Here is a 25042-nt window from a genome sequence, read left to right as displayed (position 1 = left end):
CTGATAATTTGTATCCGCTGATAATCCTTTGTAATAAACTGTTAATCTAGTGAGTAAACTGATTTCCTGAGTTCTGTGAACTGTTCTAGCAAGTTAATTGAAGCCAAGGAGGGGGTCATGGGAAGTCGGTAGCCAGTAGCCATCTGGACCTGCGATTGGCATCGGAAGTGGGAGCAGTCTTGTGGGACTGAGCTCTTAGCTGGTGGAGTCTGATGCTCTCTTCAGGGAGATAGGTGAGAATTGAGTTTGTCTGACACGCAGTCAGTCTTGTTGGAGAACTGAGTTAATTGCTTGGTTGTGAGGAAGACACGGACACATCAGAGTGGGTGTAGAATCAGAATGACAAAATTTTAAGTGTGAGAGCTAAAGCTATGAAACTCTTAGAAAACATAGGGGAAGATCTTCATGACATTAGATCTGGCAATGTTTTTTTGGATATGACAATAAAATGTAGGCAGCACAAAAAAAAATACATAAGTTGGACTTCATCAAAATTAAAAACTTCTGTGCATTAAAGGACACTCACTATCAAGAGAGTAAAAAGACAACCCACAGAATGGGAGAAAATATTTGCAAATTGTGTATCTGATAATGGATTAATATGGAGAATATATAAAGAACTTCTACAACTCAACAACAAAAAAGCGAGTCAAATCAAAAATAGGAAAAGGACTTGAATAAATATTTCTCCAAAGAAGATAAGCAAATGGCCAGTAAGTGCATGAAAGTATGCTTAACATCAGTAGGCATTAGGGAAATGCAAATCAGAACCACATGAGATACCCTTTTACACCCGTTAGATTGGCTATTGCCAACACAAAAAAAGAAAATCCAGAAAATAACAAGTGTTGGTGAGGATGTGGAAAAAGTGGAACCCTGTACATTGCTGGTGGGAATGTAAAATGGTGCAGGTACTACAGAAAACTGTTTGGCGGTTTCTCAAAAAGTTAAACGTGGAATTACAGTATTTCTACTCCTAAGTATATACGCAAAAGAATGGAGAGCAGGGACTCAGGTACTTGTAAACCACTGTTCACAGCAGTATTATTCACAGTAGCCAACAGGGGGAAACAGCCCAGTGCTCATCAACAGATGAGTCAGTAAACAAAATGGCCCGCAGTCGTCCCTCGGGGTCTATGGGGGATTGGTTCCAGAACCTGCTGCAGATACCAGAATCCAAGGGTACGGAACCTGCCGTATGGAGGGCCGACTGTATACGTACCGTGGAATATTATTCAGCTTTAAAAAGGAATGAGGGACTTCCCTGGTGGTCCAGTGGTTAAGACTCTGAGCTTCCACTGCAGGGGGCACAGGTTTGATCCCTAAGATCTCACACGTGCTGCACAGTGCGGCGGGCGGGTAGGGGGAGGGAAGCTGAAATTGACATCACACTTTTCAGTGACAATACAGACTGTAGGAGGACGATAGAGTAATATATTTTGAGTGATAGAGTAATGTATTTTGAGTAATAGAGTATTGACAGAAAGTAACTTTGAACCTTGAATTTTATATCCAGCCAACTGTCATTCAAGTATAAGAGCATGATTAAAATATTCTCAAACATAGAAGATTACATATAAAGTCCCACATGGGAAACATTTCTTGAGGAAAAACTCAAATGAGTAGAGAAATCTAGCAGATGCTGCTAGGTATGTGTAATGTACATGTGTAAGTCATGTAAAGAATGATTGAATACCAAAGTAAAGTTGTTGTCTTAAAAAAAATTAGCCATGACCAAAGAGAAGAAAAATAGAGGAAGTGTATCCATAAAACCTGATGAGGATTGGGTGGAGGGGAGGCCGGGGGCATGAGGCCCTGGTAGAGTTCTGTCTTCATAAAGGGGTGACAGTTTACCAAATAGAAAGGATGTAGAAACTGCAGAAAAAGCTGTGGATAAGTTGAAATAATCAAGTTGTCAGTTAAAAGGCAGAAATTGATTATTCAATAAAAAAATCTACATTTTTTTTAATGGGAAATATTCTAAATAATTTAAAACTAGGGGGAGGGGCATGGATACAACATACATGAAAATTGAGGATCTCAACAGTGCTTTTACTTAAAAGGTTATATTTATGGATAGTTACCATATTAGAAATTAAAACAGAAAAATTAGGGACTTCCCTGGTGGTCCAGTGGTTAAGACTTCGCGCTTCCATTGCAGGGGGCGCGGGTTTGATCCCTGGTCAGGGGATTGAGATCCCACATGCCGTGGGGTGTGACCCCCCAAAAAAACCTGAAAAATTAAAGAAAAACTTTACTGGTTAATTTAAAAATAGCAATAATATACCCCTTATAGGTTAACAGAAGTAACATTTTTATGAAAAATAACTCTTACTAAACAACAAAAGAATTTAGTGAGAAGAGTAGCATTATTTTATGCACTTTTGCCAGTCTCTTTAATGCTTGATTTAATAGACCAGTACTTAGATTCTCTCATCTGCTCCTGCATTCAGTCTGTTGCAGTATGTTGTTTTGACTGAGGGTATGTGAGGAGAATCTTGGGACCGTGTGGATCTTTCATCTGGGGATCCCTCAGGGGCCCTGAGAGCACACTCTGCGACCTGCTTTTTCTGCGCAAGCTTCTTTGTTATCACCCTGACTCCCTCCAGTTTGGTGTCTCCTGAGTTTATCAGTAGTTTTCTTGCTGTCTGTTTTCCCTCCCACCTTCCATTTCTGCTTTTGCTATTTCCTACCCTGCATTCTTTCCGGTTTAAGACCGATCTTCAGGCCTTCACTGATGATTCTGGTGTCAGTGACTCTCTCTTCTCTGGCAGATATAGTTAGTTCCACATGGTTTGTGCTTAAGTGTTCTAAGATTTCTTGTTTTCTCTTTCCAGTTATTATAAAGCTCCTTTAAAGTAGGGACCCTAAAAATTGGCAAGCAAGAGTTTCTTCTTACACACAGTGTTAGGTACACAGTAATATTTGTTGGTTGATAGGAAGTGGCACTATCCAGCAAAGCACATAATAGATCACAAATTCTCTTTTGGCCTTAAATGGCCTATTGGAAAACCATGGTATCTTGCCCATAACCGGCAAGATCTTGTGTAATTAAAACCATCTTCAGTTCAGACTTGTTGATCTTATAAGTCACTTACTGATTTATCTTCTTGCCATTTCAGAAAAAAGCCAAAGGACAAGAGCTGTTTGATCAGATTATGTACCACTTGGACCTTATTGAAAGCGACTATTTTGGACTGAGATTTATGGATTCGGCACAAGTAGCAGTGAGTATCTGTTTTTTGGAGGCTCTAAAATGAGGACAGAAATGAAAATTGTCAGATGATGTGCTAAGTGCTACAAGGCTATACATATACACAGTGTCTTCTTTTTTCCTGTGCTTTTCTTATTGTGGCCTGAAGCTTTGACCCCTTGCTTAAGAATAACCTGAAGTGCTTGTTTTTTAAAAAAAAAAAAAATGAGTTCTGGCCCTAAGCCAAATTGCTAGACCGTGATCTTTGCAGATGAGACTTGGAAATCTCAACCGGTGGATTGGTCTTGGGTGTACTAGAGTTACCACTGTGTCTTGAGGATGCGGGGATGGGAGGTTTCTGGGCTCTTGGGTGAATGAGTGACAGAAGTTCCTAGTTTGCAAATTAAGGTGAGTAGACTAGGGTATCCCTTCCAGATCTCTGATTATCTAGATGTTCGTTGACGTGTGCATTTCAGATGAGAGAACAGCATATGTAATAGGGCAGGAAGTTGGAGGCTTCTCAAAGAATTGAGTACTTTACTAGGATTTGACTGGAGGGTATTTGCAAGAGAGTAGTAGTTAAGATTGGAAGGTGGATTCGTGGCCAAACTGAATAGCAAAAATGTTAATAATAAATTGGCACTATTCTCTAATAATTGGGATTAGGGATTTTTCAGGCAGGGAGGTCATATTTTTCTTCAGGAAGTTTTACATCTGAATATTGTGTAGGATTGCTTGGAGTGGGCAGAGAACGAAGTCAGGGAGAGTCAGTGCACACACTTCGGGGATCAAAGTAATATTAGGGCCTAGAGTAGGGCATTCACAGTAGCCAGGAGAGGGAGGGAGCAGGGAGAAGGATATCAAGACCTTAAGGCTTGTTTTCTGGAAGTTTGTGATGGTGTGTGTGTGTGTTTAGTGACAGTAATTGCAGTGTTTAGGACCCGACCCATAGGGACAAATATATTGCGTAATAAGAGTTCTCAAGTTCCTTTTGGAGTGAGTTTTCGGTGGGGGGGAGGCGTTTGGTATGATTGATAAATGAACTGGAATACCTCTGTTAAGATACTTTATAAACCCACAGGTCTTGGAGATGAACTCCTAGGATGGTTTTACAGAGCATCTTAGCTAAATGTACAGCTGTTAATAGTGTTAGCTGCAGCTGTTTTCTTGATTTCCCCTGATCCCCAATTAAAAAAAAAAAACATGCATGAGCATTTAGCTACAGGGTATTGGTTAGGTAAATTTTGATACATCCTTACAGTGGAATACCTGCAACTCATTAAAAACAGTTACTTTTAAGTATACTAATTGACATGAATGATGAAAAAATAAAAAGGGTTACAAAACAGGATGATTGAATTTTTCTGTTTTTAAAAAATCTGGATATGTGTGCACCCATAAACGTGAAAAATTTTGAAAAGCTGTTTTCCATAGTTTCAGAGTTCTGATTGCTTAATAGATTTAGTATAGGAGGCATGTCTTTCATTCTTCTTTTGAACCTTATTTCTTGTCTATTAGAGGAAACCCCCTAAGGGCAGGGAATGAGTCTTAGTTAACCTCTGTTACCCAGCATGTGGTAACAGCCCACAAGACCATTTTCTGAACTGAATTCTCCTCTGCTACTTAGTTTGATAAAGGCTTGGTTAACTGGTGAGTTGAATATCATTAAACTCTCATCTCTAGAATGATGGAGTTGAAGTCTTAAAACCAGCTGAAAAGAATAAATGATTTTGGGGGAAATCACACAGCCTCCTGTTTTTTGAGGGGTTGTGAGGGAAAAGAGGTAGAAGTGTGCCAATGTTACGTTTCAGGTACTTTCTTTCCATTTCTTAAAGTATTTAAGTAACTGTGGAAAGAAACAGACATGCAGCCATTCCTAAGTTGCAATACTTATTCTTTGCTAATATCAGCAATTACTGAATTACTAGATCCCATATTTTTTCTTCTCATTTGATACACATATAGTGCTCTTCTTCTGGTCATAACAAGTGTCTGGTAAAGCCAGCATTAGAATTTGTAATCCCTACTTTTTTTAGTTTTAGTTTCTCCCTCCCAATGCTCAGAAATCTAGGCATTTAAGATTAAATTTACATAGTCTTACTTTTTTTTCAGTTTCTACTTGTGCTGTCACTAAAATACTCTTTGTGAATTGAGCTGGAAGAACAATAATTGGTGGATGAAAGCTATGGAAGATGAACTCTAGATAGCACTTTAGGTATTCTTAAAGTGCTGACTCACTTGCTTCCGTAACAGTCTTGTGACATAAGTGAACATAGAGATGAGTGTCAGTTATTCGGAGCGTGGCCAGATTTAACCCCAGAATTAAACAAAATTGATGCTTTACGACAGTTCGGTTTGTTGGTGAAGGTAATGAATGTGATAGATCATGTGGATTTTTGGCCAAGATCATCTATGTAAACTAAGTGGTTTCCATAGCTCTTTTTCTGGAACCATTTGAGAGACAGTTGCAGATAGGATGTCCCATTACCCCTGAATTTCCTACAAACAAGCATGTTCTCCTGCATAACTCAATACAGGCATCAAAACCAGGAAGTTATCATTGTGACATTACCACCATCTAATCCTCAGACCCCATTCATGTTGTGCCACTTGTCCCTAGAGTGTCATTTATAGCCAGAGGCTCACTATTTACCAGTCACTCCCCATTCCTACTCCCCACAGCCCCTGGCAAAGGCTAATCTTTTGTTTGTATGGATTTGCCTGTTTTGAGAATTTCATACAAATGGAGTTATGTAATATGTGGCCTTTGAGTCTGGAAATGCACTTGGCATGATGTTTTTAAGGTTCTTCCATGTTGTAGTACGTGTCAGTGCTTGATCCTTATAGGTGAGTAATATTCCACGGTAGGGATATACCACATTTTTATTCATTCACTGATAGACATTTAAGTTTATTCATTTTTAGCTATTATGAATAATGCTGCTGTGAACATTTGTGTACAAGTTTTTGCGTTGAACATAATTCTCAGTTCTTCCGGGTCTGTATCTAGGAGTAGAATTACTGGGTCATAAGGTAACTTTCTTGTATAACTTTTTGAGGAACTGCCAAACTGTTTTCCATAGTGAAGGCACCATTCCACATTCCTATCTGCAGTGTATAAGGGTTCCAATTTCTGCATATCCTCACTAACACAACATTTCCCCTTCTTTTTGATTCTAACTAGTTGGTATGAAGTGGTCTCATTGTGGTATTGATTTGCACGTCCCTAATGGAAAAGATGTGAGCATCTTTTCATGTGTGTATTGACCATTTGTATACCTTCCTCGGAGAAGTGGCTATTCAGATTCTTTACCCACTTTAAAATTGGGTTATTTCCTTTTTATTGTTGAGTTGTAAGAGTTAAACTATTGCCTATTCCATAGTCACAAAGATTTAGGCATGTTTTCTTCTTTATCCGTTTGGAGTTAATTTTGGTATATGCTGTAAGGTAGGGGTCAAACTTCATTCTTTTACATGCGGATATCCAGTGGTCCTAGCACCACCGCTTGTTGAAAAGATTATTCTTTCCCCATTGAATGGTCTTGGCACACTTAACTGAAAGTCAGTTGAGCGTAGATACACAGGTTTATTTCTGGGTTCTTTGTTCTGTTCCATTCATCTATATGTCGATCCTTATGCCAGCACCACATTGTCTTGATTATTTTAACTTTGTAGTAAGTTTGAAATTGGAAAGTATGAGTCCTTCAATTTCATTCTTCTGTTTTAAGATTGTTTTGGCTGTTCTGAGTCACTCATATTTCCGTATACATTTTAGGATCAGCTTGCCTGTTTCTACAAAGAAGGCAATTGGAGTTGTTTGTTTGCTTGTTTGTTTATATAGCAGGTTTCTTATTAGTCATCACTTTTACACACATCAGTGTATACATCTCAATCCCAATCGCCCAATTCATCACACCCCCACCCCCACCCCCTGCTGCTTTCCCCCCTTGGTGTCCATATGTTTGTTCTCTACATCTGTGTCTCAACTTCTGCCCTGCAAACCTGTTCATCTGTACCATTTTTCTAGGTTCCACATACATGCATTAATATATGATGTTTGTTTTTCTCTTTCTGACTTACTTCACTCTGTATGACAGTCTCTAGATCCATCCATGTCTCAACAAATGACCCAATTTCGTTCCTTTTTATGGCTGAGTAATATTCCATCACATATATGTACCACATCTTCTTTATCGATTCATCTGTCGATAGGCATTTAGGTTGCTTCCATGACCTGGCTATTGGAAATAGTGCTGCAATGAACATTGGGGTTCATGTGTCTTTTTGAATTATAGTTTTCTCTGGGTATACGCCCAGTAGTGGGATTGCTGGATCGTATGGTAATTCTATTTTTAGTTTTTTAAGGACCCTCCATACTGTTCTCCATAGTGGCTGTATCAATTTACATTCCCACCAACAGTGCAAGAGGGTTCCCTTTTCTCCACACCCTCTCCAGCATTTCTTCTTTGTAGATTTCTGATGATGCCCATTCTAACTGGTGTGAGGTGATACCTCACTGTAGTTTTGATTTGCATTTCTCTAATAATTAGTGATGTTGAGCAGCTTTTCATGTGCTTCTTGGCCATCTGTATATCTTCTTTGGAGAAATATCTATCTACGTCTTCTGCCCATTTTTGGATTGGGTTATTTGCTTTTTTAATATTGAGCTGCATGAGCTGTTTATATATTTTGGAGATAAATCCTTTGTCTGTTGATGCGTTTGCAAATATTTTCTCCCATTCTGAGGGTTGTCTTTTCGTCTTGTTTATGGTTTCCTTTGCTGTGCAAAAGCTTTGAAGTTTCTTTAGGTCCCATTTGTTTATTTTTGTTTTTATTTCCATTACGCTAGGAGGTGGATCAAAAAAGATCTTGCTGTGATTTATGTCAGAGAGTGTTCTTCCTATGTTTTCCACTAACAGTTTTACAGTGTCCAGTCTTACATTTAGGTCTCTAATCCATTTTGAGTTTATTTTTCTGTATGGTGTTAGGGAGTGTTCTAATTTCATTCTTTTGCATGTATCTGTCCAGTTTTCCCAGCACCACTTACTGAAGAGACTGTCTTTTCTCCATTTTATATCCTTGCCTCCTTTGTCATAGATTACTTGACCATAAGTGCGTGGGTTTATCTCTGGGCTTTCTATCTTGTTCCATTGATCTATATTTCTGTTTTTCTGCCAGTGCCATACTGTCTTCATTACTGTAGCTTTGTAGTATAGTCTGAAGTCAGGGAGTCTGATTCCTCCAGCTCTGTTTTTTCCCTCAAGACTGCTTTGGCTATTCGGGGCCTTTTGTGTCTCCACACGAATTTTAAGATTTTTTGTTCTAGTTCTCTAGAAAATGCCATTGGTAATTTGATAGGGATTGCATTGAATCTGTAGATTGCTTTGGGTAGTATAGTCATTTTCACAGTATTGATTCTTCCAATCCAAGAACATGGTATATCTCTCCATCTGTTGGTATCATCTTTAATTTCTTTCAGCAGTGTCTTATAGTTTTATGCATACAGGTCTTTTGTCTCCCTAGGCAGGTTTATTCCTAGGTATTTTCTTCTTTTTGTTGCGATGGTAAATGGGAGTGTTTCCTTAATTTCTCTTTCAGATTTTTCTTCATTAGTGTAAAGGAATGCAAGAGATTTCTGTGCATTAATTTTGTATCCTGAAACTTTACCAAATTCATTGATTAGCCCTAGTAGTTTTCTGGTGGCATCTTTAGGATTCTCTATGTATAGTAAGTATCATGTCATCTGCAAACAGCAACAGCTTTACTTCTTCTTTTCCAATTTGTATTCCTTTTATTTCTCTTTCTTCTCTGATTGCCATGGCTAGAACTTCCAAAACTATGTTGAGTACGAGTGGTGAGAGTGGACATCCTTGTCTTGTTCCTGATCTTAGAGAAAAAGCTTTCAGTTTTTCACCATTGAGAATGATGTTTGCTGTGGGTTTGTCGTATATGGCCTTTATTATGTTGAGGTAGGTTCCCTCTGTGCCCACATTCTGGAGAGTTTTTATCATAAGTGGGTGTTGAATGTTGTCAAAAGCTTTCTCTGCATCTATTGAGATGATCATACGGTTTTTCTTCTTCAGTTTGTTAATATGGTGTATCACGTTGATTGATTTGCGTATACTGAAGAATCCTTGCTTCCCTGGGATAAACCCCACTTGATCATGGTGTATGATCTTTTTAATGTGTTGTTGGATTCTGTTTGCTAGTACTTTGTTGAGGATTTTTGCATCTATGTTCATCAGTGATATTGGTCTCTAATTTTCTTTTTTTTGTAGTATCTTTGTTTGGTTTTGGTATCAGGGTGATGGTGGCCTCATAGAATGAGTTTGGGAGTGTTTGTTCCTCTGCAGTTTTTTGGAAGAGTTTGAGAAGTATGGGTGTTAGCTCTTCTCTAAATGTTTGGTAGAATTCGCCTGTGAAGAAGCCATCTGGTCCTGGACTTTTGTTTCTTGGAAGATTTTTAATCACAGTTTCAATTTCATTACTTGTGATTGGTCTGTTCATATTTTCTATTTCTTCCTGGTTCAGCCTCGGAAAGTTATACCTTTCTAAGAATTTGTCCATTTCTTCCAGGTTGTCCATTTTTTTGGCATAGAGTTGATTGTAGTAGTCTCTTATTTCTGCGGTGTCTGTTTTAACTTCTCCTTTTTCATTTCTAATTTTAAGGATTTGAGTCCTCTCCCTCTTTTTCTTGATGAGTTTGGCTAATGGTTTATCAATTTTGTTTGTCTTCTCAAAGAACCAGCTTTTAGTTTTATTGATCTTTGCTGTTGTTTTCTTTGTTTCTATTTCATTTATTTCCAATCTGATCTTTATGATTTCTTTCATTCTGTGAACTTTGGGTTTGTTCTTTCTCTAGTTCCTTTAGGTGTAAGGTTAGATTGTTTATTTGAGATTTTTCTCGTTTCTTGAGGTAGGATTATATTGCTATAAACTTCCCTCTTAGAACTGCTTTTGCTGCATCTCATAGGTTTTGGTCGTCGTGTTTTCATTGTCATTTGTCTCTAGGTATTTTTTGATTTCCTCTTTGATTTCTTCAGTGATCTCTTGGTTATTTAGTAAAGTATTGTTTAGACTCCATGTGTTTAGTAAAGTATTGTTTAGACTCCATGTGTGTGGCTTTTACTTTTTTTTTCCTGTAATTCATTTTTAATCTCATAGCATTGTGGTCAGAAAAGATGCTTGATATGATTTCAATTTTCTTAAATTTACTGAGGCTTGATCTGTGACCCAAGATGTGATCTATCCTGGAGAATGTTCCATGTGCACTTGGGAAGAAAGTGTAACCTGCCATTTTTGGATGGAATGTCCTATAAATATCAATTAAATCTTTCTGGTCTGTTGTGTCATTTATAGCTTGTGTTTCCATATTAATTTTCTGTTTGGATGATCTGTTTATTGGTGTAAGTGAGGTATTAAAGTTCTCCACTATTATTGTGTTACTGTCGATTCCCTCTTTTATAGCTGTTAGCAGTTGCCTTATGTATTGAGGTGCTCCTATGTTGGGTGCGTATGTATTTATAATTGTTATATCTTCTTCTTGGATTGATCCCTTGATCATTATGTAGTGTCCTCCTTGTGTTTTGTAACATTCTTTATTTTAAAATCTATTTTATCTGATATGAGTATTGCTGCTCCAGCTTTCTTTTGATTTCCATTTGCATGGAATGTCTTTTTCCATCCCCTCACTTTCAGTCTTTATGTGTCCCTAGGTCTGAAGTGGGTCGCTTGTAGGCAGCATTTATATGGCTCTTGTTTTTGTATCCAGTCAGCAAGTCAGTGTCTTTTTGTTGGAGCATTTAATCAGTTCATGTTTAAGGTAATTATCAATATGTATGTTCCTATTACCATTTTCTTAACTGTTTTGGGTTTGTTTTTGTAGGTCCTTTTCTTCTCTTGTGTTTCCCACTTAGAGAAGTTCCTTTAGCATTTGTTGTACAGCTGGTTTGGTGGTGCTGAATTCTCTTAGCTTTTGCTTGTCTGTAAAGCTTTTGATTTCTCCATGGAATCTGAATGAGATCCTTGCTGGGTGGAGTAATCTTGGTTGTAGGTTCTTCTCTTTCATCACTTTAAGTATATCATGCCACTCCCTTCTGGCTTGTAGAGTTTCTGCTGAGAAATCAGCTGTTAACCTTATGGGAGTTCCCTTGTATGTTACTTGTGGTTTTTCCCTTGCTGCTTTCAGTAATTTTTCTTCGTCTTTAATTTTTGCCAGTTTGATTACTGTGTGTCTCGGCGTGTTTCTCCTTGGGTTTACCCCATATGGGACTCTGCATTTCCTGGACTTGGATGGCTGTTTCCTTTCCCATGTTAGGGAAGTTTTCGACTATAGTCTCTTCACATATTTTCTGGGGTCCTTTCTCTCTCTCTTCCCCTTCTGGGATCCCTGTAATGTGAATGTTGTTGCATTTAATGTTGTCCCAGAGGTCTCTTAGGCTGTCTTCATTTCTTTTCATTCTTTTTTCTTTATTCTGTTCTGCAGCAGTGAATTCCACCATTCTGTCTTCCAGGTCACTTATCTGTTCTTTTGCCTCAGTTATTCTGCTATTGATTTCTTCTAGTGTAGTTTTCATTTCAGTTATTGTATTGTTCATCTCTGTTTGTTTGTTCCTTAATTCTTCTAGGTCTTTGTTAAACATTTCTTGCATCTTCTCGATCTTTGCCTCCATTCTTTTTCCGAGGTCCTGGATCCTCTTCGCTATCATTATTCTTTATTCTTTTTCTGGAAGGTTGCCTATCTCCACTTCAGTTAGTTGTTTTCCTGGGGTTTTATCTTGTTCCTTCATCTGGTACATAGCCCTCTGCCTTTTCATCTTGTCTGTCTTTCTGTGAATCAGGCAATTGGAGTTTTGACCAGAGTTGCATTGAATCTGTATATCCATTTGGGAAGTATCATCATCTTAACAATGTTAAGTATTATACATGACCACGGAATGTCTTTCCGTGTATTAGGTCTTTATATTTCTTAAAACAGTGTTTTATAATTTCATTTTACATGTCTTTCACCTTCTTGGTTAAACTTACTCTTAGCGTTTTATTCCTTTGATGCTATTGTAATATGTGATTTTCTTGATATCATTTTTGTATTTTGTTTGGATTCTAGTATATAGAATTCATTTTCACATATGTATCTTGTATCTTGCAGCCTTGCTGAACTTATGTATTAGTTTTTATGTGTTTTATATATAAGATCATGTCATCGGCAAAAAGAGATAGTTTTACTTCTTCCTTTTGAATCTGAATGCCTTTTATTTCATTTTCTTTTATCTCTTTTTCTTGCCTAAGTGCCCTGTCTAGAACCTTTACCAAAATGTTGAATAGAAGTGGTAAAGGTGGACATTCTAGTCTTATTCTTGATCTTAGGGGAAAAGCATTAAGTCTTTCACCATCAAGTATGATGTTACCTGTGGGAGTTTTATAGGTGCCCTTTATCATTTTGAAGAAGGTCTCTTCTATTCCTATTTGCACGTTTTTATCGAGAAAGGGTGTTGGGTTTTGTTAAATGCTTTTTCTGCATCTATTGAGATCGTATGGTATATTTCCTGTGTTCTATTAATATGATGTATTACACTGACATTTTTGTTGGTGTGTTTAACCTTTCTTGCATTTCTGGGATAAATTTCACTTGGTCATGGCATATAATCCTTTATATATGTTGCTTGATTTGATTTTGTTGAGGATTTTGAAGTCCATATTCATAAGGAACATTGGTCTATAGTTTTTTTTTGTTTTTTCCCCCTTGCGATATCTTTGTCTGGTTTCAGTCAGGATGAATTGGAAAGTCTTCTCTCATCTATTTTTTGGAAGCTCTCACGAAGGACTGGTGTTCATTCTTATTTCAACACTTGGTAGAATTCACCAGTGAAGCCATATGGGGCCTGGGCTTTTCTGGGAAGTTTTTTGATTAGTGACTCAGTCTCTTTACTTGTTACAGTTATATTCAGATTTTCTGTTTGTTTCTTCACTTTTTAAACCGGGCCAGTGTAGAGTGCCAGAGGTGGACTTACTGGATGGAGAGGTTGGGATAGTAGGCCTAAAACCAGGATTATTCTGGCATACTAGGATTTATGGTTACCCTTGTTTTTAGTTGACTGCACAATACTGCCCTGTTTCTATTTTCAAATCTAAACTTAATTTAGTATCATTTTATATAGTCCAGTGATGATCTTAAACCTTGAGTTACGATGACAAAATCTATGGATGCTTTCCCTAGAAAAAGGCACGTACATATAACATTCTGTGCACATGTATAGGTAATTCAGGTATTCCAGAAGCCCACCTATGGACTCTTATTTAGTAATAACTCTTCATTAGCAAATAAACAACCTGTGGCTTAAGGAAGAACAGATGATGGTATTCATTTGCATGCTTTTTCTTCAAGTCTTTATGATAATATTGTTTTTGAAAATTTATTATCTTTTATACTGTTGGTGAAACCTTGTTATTAAATCTCATTGTATGACTCTGCAAAAAACTTTATGGTAATTTAATGAATCCTTCCTTCTTGATGAAGGATTCTGGGAAACTCTCTGTCATAAAAATAACAGGATGTGTAAAGAGTTGCCTTATGGCAGCAGAACTGTATACATCAATGGTTTTTTAAAAAAGGATGATTTGGGGTAATTTTCTTGTACAATAGAACTTTCTAGCATGGAAGTAATATATCTTAAGCCAGGCAAGAAGGAATTCTTCTTTTGATACTGTGTGGTTTTAGGTTAGTACAGTAAGAATTTGCAAAATTGTTAATTGGAATTAACTATAACGATTTGCTAGAGAACATGTGTGATTTATTTTGTTTTTGGTTTTGTTTTTTTGTGGTATGCGGGCCTCTCCGCGCTGTGGCCTCTCCCGCTGCGGAGCACAGGCTCTGGACGCGCAGGCTCAGCAGCCATAGCCCACGAGCCCAGCCGCTCTGCGGCATGCGGGATCCTCCTGGAACGGGGCACGAACCCGTGTCCCCTGCATCAGCAGGCGGACTCTCAACCACTGCGCCACCAGGGAAGCCCTGTATGATTTATTTTGAAGGAATAATATTCAGTCTTAAAATCAAAAAGCTACAGGAATCAGGAGAACAAAAGGGAAGCGAGATGGCATGCATATTAAAGACATGGGATTGTTATTTATTTCCAAGAAGAAGTATGATTTTTCTCTTTTTTTGAGTCATACTACATGCTTGGTATGGTTTCTTTTCTCATTTTTGGTAGATACAGAGACAGAAAAAGACAGCACCGTGATAAATTGTAGCTGACGCGTTGATTGGTAGAGGAATTGTGGTGAAGTAGGGAGCATATCACTTTTGCCCGCAAAAAGGAGGCAGAGGGGCAGGTACCACCTAGCTCTAGCCATTTGTTGCCAGATAGCATTGCTGGATCTTCACGTATTTCAAGAGAAGCTGGAAATCCAGATCTTTAGAATAAATCTTTCATTTTTTAAAAACAGTGGTTAAATTTTAAAAACGAGAGTGGCTGATGGAAGAAATCAAAAAAGAGCTAAATAAATTGAGAGACATGCTGTGTGCATGGATTAGAAGACTCAGCAAAGTAATCTGTTCTTCCCTAATTAATATACAAATTTAATGCAGTTTGTATCAGAATTCCAGAAAATCCTTTGTAGATATAGACAAAATTATTTTAAAGCTTATATGGAAAGGCAGAGGCTCTAGAATAGCTAAAAAACAATTTCGAAAAAGAAAAATAGTGAGAGTACTTGCTCTGCTCAACTTGAAGAGTTACAACTGCCGTAAACAGGACCGCATGGCGTTGGCAGAACCTCAGACAACGCAGATCAGTGGCACAAAATGGGGAGCTCAGAAGAAGCTGTGCGTGGCTGTGGCCAGCTGATTTTTGACAAAGATGCCAGAGAAGTTCAGTGAAAGAAGAGTAGTGTTAATAATGGTGCTGGATCGACTGGATATCAGGTGAAAAAATGAACCCTGGCCTAAACCTCATACCTGTACAAAAATTAACTCAAAATTAGATAGTGTATGTAAACATAAGATGTAAAACTATAAACTTAGAAATACACAGCAGAAAATCTTTGAGACCTAGGATTGGAAAAGATTTATGAGACATGACACCAAAAACATGATCCATTTTTTAAAAACCGGTAAGATGAATTTTATAAAAATTACAACGTTTTGCTCTGGGAAAGACCCTCTTAAAAGGATGAAAAGCCAAGCTATAGATGGGGAGAAAATATTCGCAAACCACATATCTGACAAAGAACTCATATCTAGTGTATATAAAGAACTCCTAAACTCAACATTTAGAAAACAAACAATCCAGTTAGAAAAGTGAACCAAAGACATGAAGAGACAATTCACCAAAGAGGATATACAGATGGCAAGTAAACACACACAAAAAAGTTCAACATCCCTAGACATCAGGGAAATGCAAAATAAATCTTGGTAAGCTGTCATCACTATACACCTGTGAGAACAGCTGAAATAAAACATGGTGACAACTCCAAATGCTGGGGAGGATGTGGGGCAACTGGATCTCTCATACACTGCTTTGGGGAGCGTCAGAACGGTTCAGCTGCCATGGAAAATAGTCTGGCAGCTTCTTAAAAAAGCCAAACTTACATTTGCATGTGACTCAGCAATTGTATATATGGTCATTTATCCTAGAGAAATGAAGACTTATGTCTTCGCAAAAACCTGTGCATGATTGTTTGTGACTTTATTAGTAATAGCAAAAAACTTGAAAAAAACCAGTGTCCTACAGTAGGTTAATGATTAAACCAACTGTGACACATTCATACCTTGGAATACTACTCAGCAATAGAAAACAAAAATCTGTTGACACACACAACTTGGTTGGGTTTCAAGGGCATTATGTTGAATAAAAACAGCCAATCTCAAAAGGTTATATATACTGTATACTTCCATTTACGTAACACTCTCAACAAAATTAGAGAGAGAGAGATCAAATTAACGGTTGCTGAGGTTTAGGGATGTTGAAGGTGGGAGAGGTGTGTCTATAGAGGAGTATTACCTGAGACGTCTTGGTGCTAGTGGAATGTTTATCTTGGTTGTGGCATCAGTTCAGGACTCTAGCTGTGTGATAAAGTGACATAGGACTGTGTATGCACATTGTACCAATGTGAGTCTCCTGATTTTGATATTGTACTATAATTATGTAAGATGTAAGCACTGGGGGACGAAGGGGAAGATGGACCTCTTGTAGCTTCCTGTGAACATTTCATAATAAAAATTTTTTTTAAGAATTTGAAAAATATAGTATGGACCAAACAAAACATGTTTTGGCCAAGATTTAATCCTCTGATCTATCTATACGTTTGTGACCTCTGGTTAATGAAGTTTCTCAAACTTCATATTTAGAGCTTAGAATTTTAACTGGCCCAATCAAGTTTTTAAAAAAGAATGAGTCACCTAGATTGTAGACACTTATTTTCAGTAAAGGGAAACATAGGTAGCATTTCTCATAATACTCGGAAAAGAAGGAAAAAACACAATAGTAATTATTTTTTGCCTTTTCCTTAAATCAATTTGATAGCTTGTATTGGTTTGTTTTATATATATACATATATATGTATATATATTGATATATTAAACTTCCCTTGTTCTTTATGTAAAAAATCCTAAATAAAATACCAGCACACTATGTTTAGCAGCCTATTAAAAGTATAAATACTACATTATGATCAGGTGGAGTTTATTCTCAGAAATGCATGGATGATTCAATATCAGTCATTATAACTCATCAGGTGTTGTATTGTATATCATGGGATTGTCTCCTGCCTTTGCTCTAAGAGGATGATACTTTCTTGCTTAGGTGGTGCTAGGTTTTGACCACGTGACTTCCTCTCGGGAGTAGAATATAAGTCTGTGTGATGTGTGCCACTTCTGAGCAGGCTACCTAACCCTTCATTTATGCTGTTAACTGCTTCATCATACACTTAAGTGAAACTACATTCAGAAAAGATTGACACTCAGATCTCTACCACAGAAGAAAGTAAGAGAAGTAACTTGATTACTTGAAGTTTATGGCATTTAGTTTAGACAGCACTGAGTGCAGATGGAAATGGAGATGTTGAATCCAAAGCTGAGAGGTAGACAACATTTTAGTCGTCTGGTGGAACACTGGGGAAATACTGTGCAAGTGCACAGCTGGAGACAGCAACAGTGGACCCTCTGTGGCGGGTCCTAGATCTCTGAGCCAGGGGAAGGGGCAGTCCTTGTTCCTGGCACTGCGGGCGTGATGTGGTGAGCTGTGTTTGCCTCATCTGAGGTTGGGCAGATAATACTCCACTCTCGACTTCCTTTTGTGTGGGTTCAGTGACCTTTGGAGCCCCTTCTTCCTGGCCCCAGAACCCCTTGAATAAACCTCATGGACTTTGGCCTGTATGAAACTGACCTCCCTTCTCCCTGCGTAGATCTAGCCTAGTTTTGGAAGCTGCGCCCATCTCCAGGGTGATGGTAGGTGTTCAGCAGACAGGTGGCCCAGCAGGCGGCACCTGTGAGAACAGACCTGGTAGTTGCTAAAGGGCTTTGCTCAACTTCTGTACAGATTTTTGGTGATTAAAGTACAACAGACAAACAACTTTACATTAATAGAGAAACAAACAACAGAAGCATTCCTACTACAGACAGGCAGGAGACAGAGATGTCCCTTATTACCACTGCTGTTAAATTTCATAACAGAAATAACGGCAAGTGCAGTTATAGGAGTTATAAACGTTGGAAAGAAGGAGGTGAAATGATCACTGTTGGTAGCTGATTTGGATTTTTGGATTGTTACTGAGAACTTAACACAAGCAATAGGGTCGATAAAGTAGTGGGGAGTGAAAAATATATAGAAATAACCTATATGTTAAATATACATATGTATGTATTCTATATTGTGACACGCACACAGGCACATATATTTGCACATGTATTTTTTTTCCAAAAAAGTGTATTTCCAAAATAGATTATGTGCTGTATTTCCAGAGAGTGAATGTATAACCTACCTAACTCATCTACATTTCCATTTTAAATTTGACTTTTAAGAGTCCTAAGAAGGTATACTAATAATACACAGAAAGATACAGTGGAAAATATATTTTAATGGCTCATCTGAGGCTTCATTTAGAATGTCTTATAACACAGACTTTTAACGCCAAAAAAGTAATCAGCCGGGTAGAATTTATAATGGAATCTAGAGTAAATTGAAGTGTTTTCAGTTAGATTGATCTTCTGTTTTCATGGCATTCATTGATTTTTAACATTTGTTTATTGTTTAAAGTGTTAAAATTTGCTTTAAAATAATCCTTTAATGCAGAGCATGAGCCTCTACTCCTCACCGGAGAAATATTTTTTGCAGAGGCAGTTGTTTGGAGAGATGGTTAACATTTGTCTGCCATAAGCTCTTTGCTCTTTGAGCAGAAGCAGTGGAGTCATGTGGGCATTAGAAGTCAGGGATCATTCATTTGAAGAGCTGTTTACAGACTGGCTATAGGGCCTGGTTAACGGTGTGTGTTTATTCGTGTTATGGAAGCTCCCTAGGTGATTCTTTGTTTTAGTAATACCTGTTGTTATGTTTGTGATTATTATGTATATTTTAAGACACACAAGTAAGTAACTGTTCTTTCATGCCTAGCTCAATAGGATGGAAAGAAATGTAGCTTCCCATATCCTTTGAATTCTAAGTTTATCAACCAAACTAGGAAATTAGAAGGGAGTTTGTTTCCTTTTTAATGTCCATGAGGAAAGAGAGCCATATTAGTTCCACACTGTGCATCCAGGAGTCTGTCTGCATGCTCTCACTTTTATCTTCTGCTGTAATTTAAACTCAACTCCTAAAGATTCAAGGAAAATACTATCAGTGCCTGTCTCTGAGCTCTGAATTTTCCAGTCCCTGGGCTTGGAATGTGGAGGAGATGAAAGAAAACAGACAAGAGGATATGCAAACATGAACTCAGACCTTTCCCAGAACGTCACCAGGAATTCCCCCAGCTCCTAAATTTTACTTTAAAATGTGCTTGATGCTTTAACTGAGTTTTGGGTTGTCTTAAGGGAGTGCGGAGTGTAGAAGCTATTACATGCAGGTAGAAAAGAGACTAAAATGCCTGCTTGGAAGAAAACTCTGATCCTTTGTCTCACCAGGATGATTGTATGTTTAATGTGCTTCTTAGAGTATTAGGGCACAAACTAGAGATTAAAGTTCCATTTATGAGACTGGCCCTAAATGTTCTTAAACTGGAAGGAATTTGTTACGACTGTCTAAGAAAGACTAAGTTGTTATTGAAATAGTATTGGTCTATCTTATATTAATGTTTCCTTCTCAATATCCCTTAAATTTATTCTGTCAAAATTTATATTTAGCCTGTTGATTTTCAGCCCGTTGTTAATTTCTTTACTCTTTACCAACACACACAAGTTTTTTCTTTTCTTTGTTTGAAGAAACTCTGGAAGGAATCAGAAACCAGTAAATATCTTGGTGGGTGGGGAGTGGTGCATATGATGATAGAAGTCGGTATTGCAGGGGTTGGAGGGACTGTTGACCATATACCTTTTAATATTACCAAAAAATTAAGCCACATGAATATATTACTAATATGAAATATTAAAATATGGGGGTCCATGATTATTGTTTTAAGTAAGAGTGTGCTTGTTGTAGACTAAGTTGAAAGTACAGGAAAACACAAAGAAAAATGATCACCAGCAGTCTCAGCCACCTAGCTGTATCATCTCTTACTGCTTTGTTATAGATTGCCTTAGTCTGAAAGAAAAGGCATTTTAAAAAATTAATTAATTAATTAATTAATTTTTGGCTGTGTTGGGTCTTCATTGCTGTGCGCGGGCTTTCTCTAGTTGCAAGCCGGGGGCTACTCTTTGGTGTGGTGTGATGGCTTCTCTTGTTGCGGAGCACGGGCTCCAGGCGCCTGGGCTCAGTAGTTGTAGCACGCAGGCTCAGTAGTTGTGGCGCATGGGCTTAGTTGCTCCATGGCATGTGGGATCTTCCTGGGCCAGGGCTTGAACCCGTGTCCCCTGCATTGTCAGGCGGATTCTTAACCACTGCGCCACCAGGGAAGCCCAAAAGACATGTTTATATATACAGTGGACCCATGACCAGTGTGGGGTTAGGGGTGCAGTTGAAAATCAGCGTATAACTTCTATAGTTGGCCTTCTGTATCTGAGGTTCTGCATCTGTGAATTCAACCAACTGAGGATTGTGTGGTGCTGTAGTGCGTGTTTTAGTGAAAAAAATCCACATATCAGTGGACCTGCAAAGTTCAGCCCCTTTGTTCAAGGATGAAAATGTACAAGTTTGTACATTTTGAAAAAACAATTTATAATATGTTGTAATTTGCCTTTAACAATTTTAATGGGATTTCCCTGGTGGCGCAGTGGTTAGGAATCCACCTGCCCGTGAAGGGGACACAGTTTCGAGGCCTGGTCCGGGAAGATCCCACATGCCACGGAGCAACTAAGCTGACGAGCCACAACTACTGAGCACGTGCGCCACAACTACCGAAGCCCGTGCACCTAGAGCCCATGCTCCACAACAAGAGAAGCCACCGCAATGAGAAGCCCTCGCACTGCAATGAAGAGTAGCCCCCGCTCACCACAACTACAGAAAGCCTGTGCGCAGCAACGAAGACCCAATGCAGCCAAAAAATTTAAAAAATAAGAAAGAGAACCCCCCAAAAACAAAAAAACAATTTTAACAGTATACTATAAATAATTTTCCAGATTCTTAAATACTTTTACTTTCATGATTTTTCATTGTTGCACAGTTGTATAATGTTGAAATACTTTATTTAACCAGTTCACTATTGCTGGATATACAGATTTCTTTCTTTTCCCTGATATAATTCCATGTGGGTTAAATCATCCATAATGGTTTCTAGATGCAGAACTGCTGAGTCAAAGGCACATAGTTATTTTGAAGGCATAGTCAGATTGCCTCTTGGAAGGTGTGTGCTCATTTCTGTTCATTATGGTGAATGAGAGTCTCCCTAACTGTGGCTGCATGAGATGCCTGGGTGACCAGCATTCACTTCCGAATTCACTGCAGTATAATAGATGAAGCCTGAAGATAGGGTAACTCCCAGATCCATGGTTGTGGGGAGAAAACAATCTAGGGCATATAAGCAAAATTTATCTCATACCCAGTGTGTGGTTGGCATTAGGCTGTAGTAGCTATTTTGCACAACTAAGTCTGGGGTTTTTGTATAGTAGATTCCTGGGCTTGGCCATGATGGGTGAACTTTTCACTGTCCTAGTTGAACTCTTTTCAGCTGATAGATTGAATTATGTTCTGCCTGGTGTCTGGCCAAACATTGTATTAATGGAAAGATGTGTAAAACTGAACAGTTGCCAGATTAAAATATGCTTAAAAGTAGATGTCCGACTGCATTTATTGAAAGATGAGAGATGGCTGACTAAGTAGCCTGCACACTTGGAATCCAGAGGAGATACTGCACTGTATTTAATTGCCTTTGGAAATGTTTACTGAGACCATCTTGTGTCCACACGCAGAGGTACTTTGCTGGCACACTGGTAGTTCTGTGAATTTCACTTTTGGATCTTGGCAGAGAATGGAGAGAAGAGGCTAGGCAAATAATTGGCAAGAAAAGCAAATGGTTACAAGTCTGTTAACAATGCAGCCTTGTTTACCCACACTTTGCCTGTCTGGGTTTCTGAGACTGGATTCCTTAGCTCTGTGAGCTGTAGCACAAGAGCACTCCTTTGGTTTAGGGTGCTTGGAATTGTAAGCATGCTGAAGAGAACACAGTCATGTGTATCCTAGTGCGATGAGTGCGTCCTGTCCCTGTTAGGACTTGGTGTAAAGAGATTAATAGTGAGAAGTGAGCTGGGAGTGGTTTATCAGTGCAGGTCTCTGGAATCAGTTCTTAGGTCTGTTTGTGTTTTGGGCATTTCAGAGTGAAGAGGTTACAGAAGTCAGAAAAGGCTGTTACTGTTGAAACCATAAGTCTGCTAATCACAATGTTACCTTTTTTTATTTGTAAGCAAAGGAGCAAAGACTGCTTATTTAATAGACAGGGCCTTAGTTATGAGAGAGATCTAATTTTATTGTGTAAGCTCTTTCAGAGACTACTACTCTGAGTAGTACCTATTTTGTAAAACATAAGTGACATTGTTATTTCACCTAATTTGTGGTTATGATCTGTTAATAAATCTCACATTTTTATTACAGGAATGAACCAAGTACTAGAATATGAGGATACTTTTCTTCTAATTTTATCAGTTTTGAAAGAGTCATCTTTTGGGGAACAGTGAGAAAAACTGAGGGCAAAATTTAGAATATCATCCTTGTTACTGAGAGAGCAGAGGAAATGGTTTAAGAAGTCATATACCTGGTTTTAGGGTTTTTTGTTGTTGTTGTACATATGTGTCATAAGCTTGCTGTGGATTCTGGCCAGATTAACACTCCCCTGCTCTCCAGTTTTCAGTCTCACATTTGTTTTTCTCTTGTGAAATATTTCCGTATCGTTATCAGCAAAAGCATGATGAAAATTAACTTTTCGTAATTAAAATGTTAAGTTCTCTCATCTGCTTAAGAGCTAACTTTTTGTTTTTGTTTTCAGCATTGGTTGGATGGTACAAAAAGCATCAAAAAGCAAGTAAAAAGTAAGTGTTGAAAAAATTGTGAAAAAATTGGAAATCGAATTATATATAATTGTATATTAGAAACTGATTTCTCGTAGTAGGGACATAAGAAATCATGTTTCTAATGAGTTTCTTAGCATCTCCACTTTCTAAAAATAATTTCAATCCAATATACTGACCCACCCCGTAAATTATATAGGGTTGATGGTAATCTAGATTCAAGTGCCTTACAGTTTGTTTCCAGGAGAAAGGCTTGCAGTTTGGAAATGAGATGTGAGTTCCCATGAGATGCTTAGCTTTTCTTTAGTAATTACTTATATTGGAATTTTTCTGTTTGGTGTCTGCCCTGCTCTAGAAAATATTTTGAGAATTTAAGGCTGTAACTTTTTTTTTTTTTTAACTAAGAATAATGAAAAGAAGTCATTCACATAAAATGTCAGTATTGTTCCTAGCGATAGTCAGGGGAAAATACCAGTGTCCAGTCCATAATCCATCATGTTTTCTGTAGTAACAGAGATTTTTAGGGCACCTCAACTCTTTTTACAAAGTAATGGGACTTCTGAGAATGTAGAGGTTGGTGAAGTGGATTGGAAAGGATGTGGGCTGATTTGCCACGCGCAGTTAATAACAGGCGTTCCTGCTTGCTCTCGAGAAACAGAGCTCGGCAGGTTTTTAGGGCTGTCAGAGTGCATAGTCAAGACTTTTTCATTCAGCGTATTTGGCCCTGAACTATTAGACTTAATCTGGAGCTGTCTGTTCCTGGGAGGGCAGATATGATGTGACACTGCTACATGATGGTTGGTACGTTTACAACATCTGTTGATTGTGTTAGGCTTCATTGAGCCCACAGTGGAACCTGAATTATTGCCACAATATTCTGTTATCTTCTGTCCACTTCAGTAGATTTTTGACAGATTTACTGACTGAAAATTCTTACTTATTTAAGTAACCATATTGAAAAAGTTACACTCCCTTTTTTTTCTTTTAATGGCAGTTGGTTCACCCTATTGTCTGCATCTTCGAGTTAAGTTTTATTCCTCAGAACCAAATAATCTTCGTGAAGAACGAACCCGGTAAGCCCAATGTCTGGAGCTGTGTGCAAGCGTAAAGTTTTGGTCAGGCTGGCTAAAGGTGTCGGGAGGTTGCCTTTACAGTTCCTTCCAGTGTACAGGCAGCTAGTGAAATGGATACTTTGCCCCTGGTAACAAGATACCAGACAAGATAATTTCATTTGGGGCAGTATTTTTTTAAGTGTAGAATGTTTTCATTTACTTACCAGTTTTCAAAACAAACAGTTGGTTCTCTAGCATCAAGCAAAGGTAACCAGTGAGTTCTGTTTTTAAGTATCGTTATCAACTCATGAATTTTAAGTAGGACTGATGTGCTTCAGTACATTATCATATTGTGTCTGTTGATGTTCAAAATGATCTATTTTCGGCCACTGAGAGTTGTTTCAAGTTGGCTCCTGACTTTCTTTATTGAAATGCCATTGATTATTGAAAAATGTTGAATCCTGATTTTGCTTGAATAGTTTTCAGTAACTTTAAGTAAGTTACAAACATTTATTTTTATTTTGTCTTGCCTCAGTATTTATTCATGGACTCTGTATTGCATATCTATGACCATGCACACATACTATTTTTATTAAGTAAAAAATTGAATTGCTGAGTCCCTTTAGAAGGCGTTCCTCTTGAACACTCTGCTAGTGGACAAGGTTAGAGCTCTTACCTATGCGTACATTGCCATATCGTTTTACGTATGAGGGGCTGTGTCGTCACAGTGAAGGTGAAGCAGACCACAGAGCTCATTCCCAGTAATTTGCTAAACCTTTTCTTTTGAGGGGCTACCCTGTACTCTGGCCCATCCTCCTGACACTGAGTGCCCCATGTTTCATATTCTTTTTTCCTTTACAGACTTTATTGTGGGTAAAGTTTTGTAATTAAGAATGTTTCTTCTCAGATTAGAAGAGCAGGATTATTTTTCATGGTAGATTGATCTGTTTAGTTAAATTTGTGCCTTTTATTTTTCTTAGGTACTTATTTGTTCTTCAATTAAAACAAGATATTCTCAGTGGAAAGTGAGTATTAGTTTAAGGTAAACCACATTTTCTTGAGTAGTTGAAAAATAAGTTCTTAGTTAATTATGAAAAAGAAATGGTCAAAGTGTGTCTTATTTCCATTTATCATAAAACAAAGGTCATGACATTGGCGTGTTTAACACATTTGTGTTCTGCTCTCAGATTGGAGTGTCCTTTTGATACAGCGGTT

General features: G+C 38.0%; 1 protein-coding gene across 1 annotated transcript in view; it reads left to right on the top strand.

Annotated features, from left to right (window-relative positions):
* The window catches only part of EPB41L5 (erythrocyte membrane protein band 4.1 like 5), a 60491-nt gene that overhangs the window by 10631 nt on the left and 24818 nt on the right, over positions 1 to 25042 (top strand). Inside the window, 5 exon segments of the mRNA XM_007469134.1 lie at positions 3123 to 3227; positions 22754 to 22796; positions 23770 to 23848; positions 24808 to 24852; positions 25015 to 25035. Coding sequence (XP_007469196.1) covers positions 3123 to 3227; positions 22754 to 22796; positions 23770 to 23848; positions 24808 to 24852; positions 25015 to 25035 — 293 coding nt within the window.

The sequence above is a fragment of the Lipotes vexillifer genome, unplaced genomic scaffold (assembly GCF_000442215.2).
Source record: "Lipotes vexillifer unplaced genomic scaffold, Lipotes_vexillifer_v1.1 scaffold1466, whole genome shotgun sequence".
In the NCBI taxonomy this organism is placed as follows: domain Eukaryota; kingdom Metazoa; phylum Chordata; class Mammalia; order Artiodactyla; family Lipotidae; genus Lipotes; species Lipotes vexillifer.
Note: the sequence above shows the minus strand (reverse complement) of the source record. Positions and strands in the feature narration are given on the sequence as shown.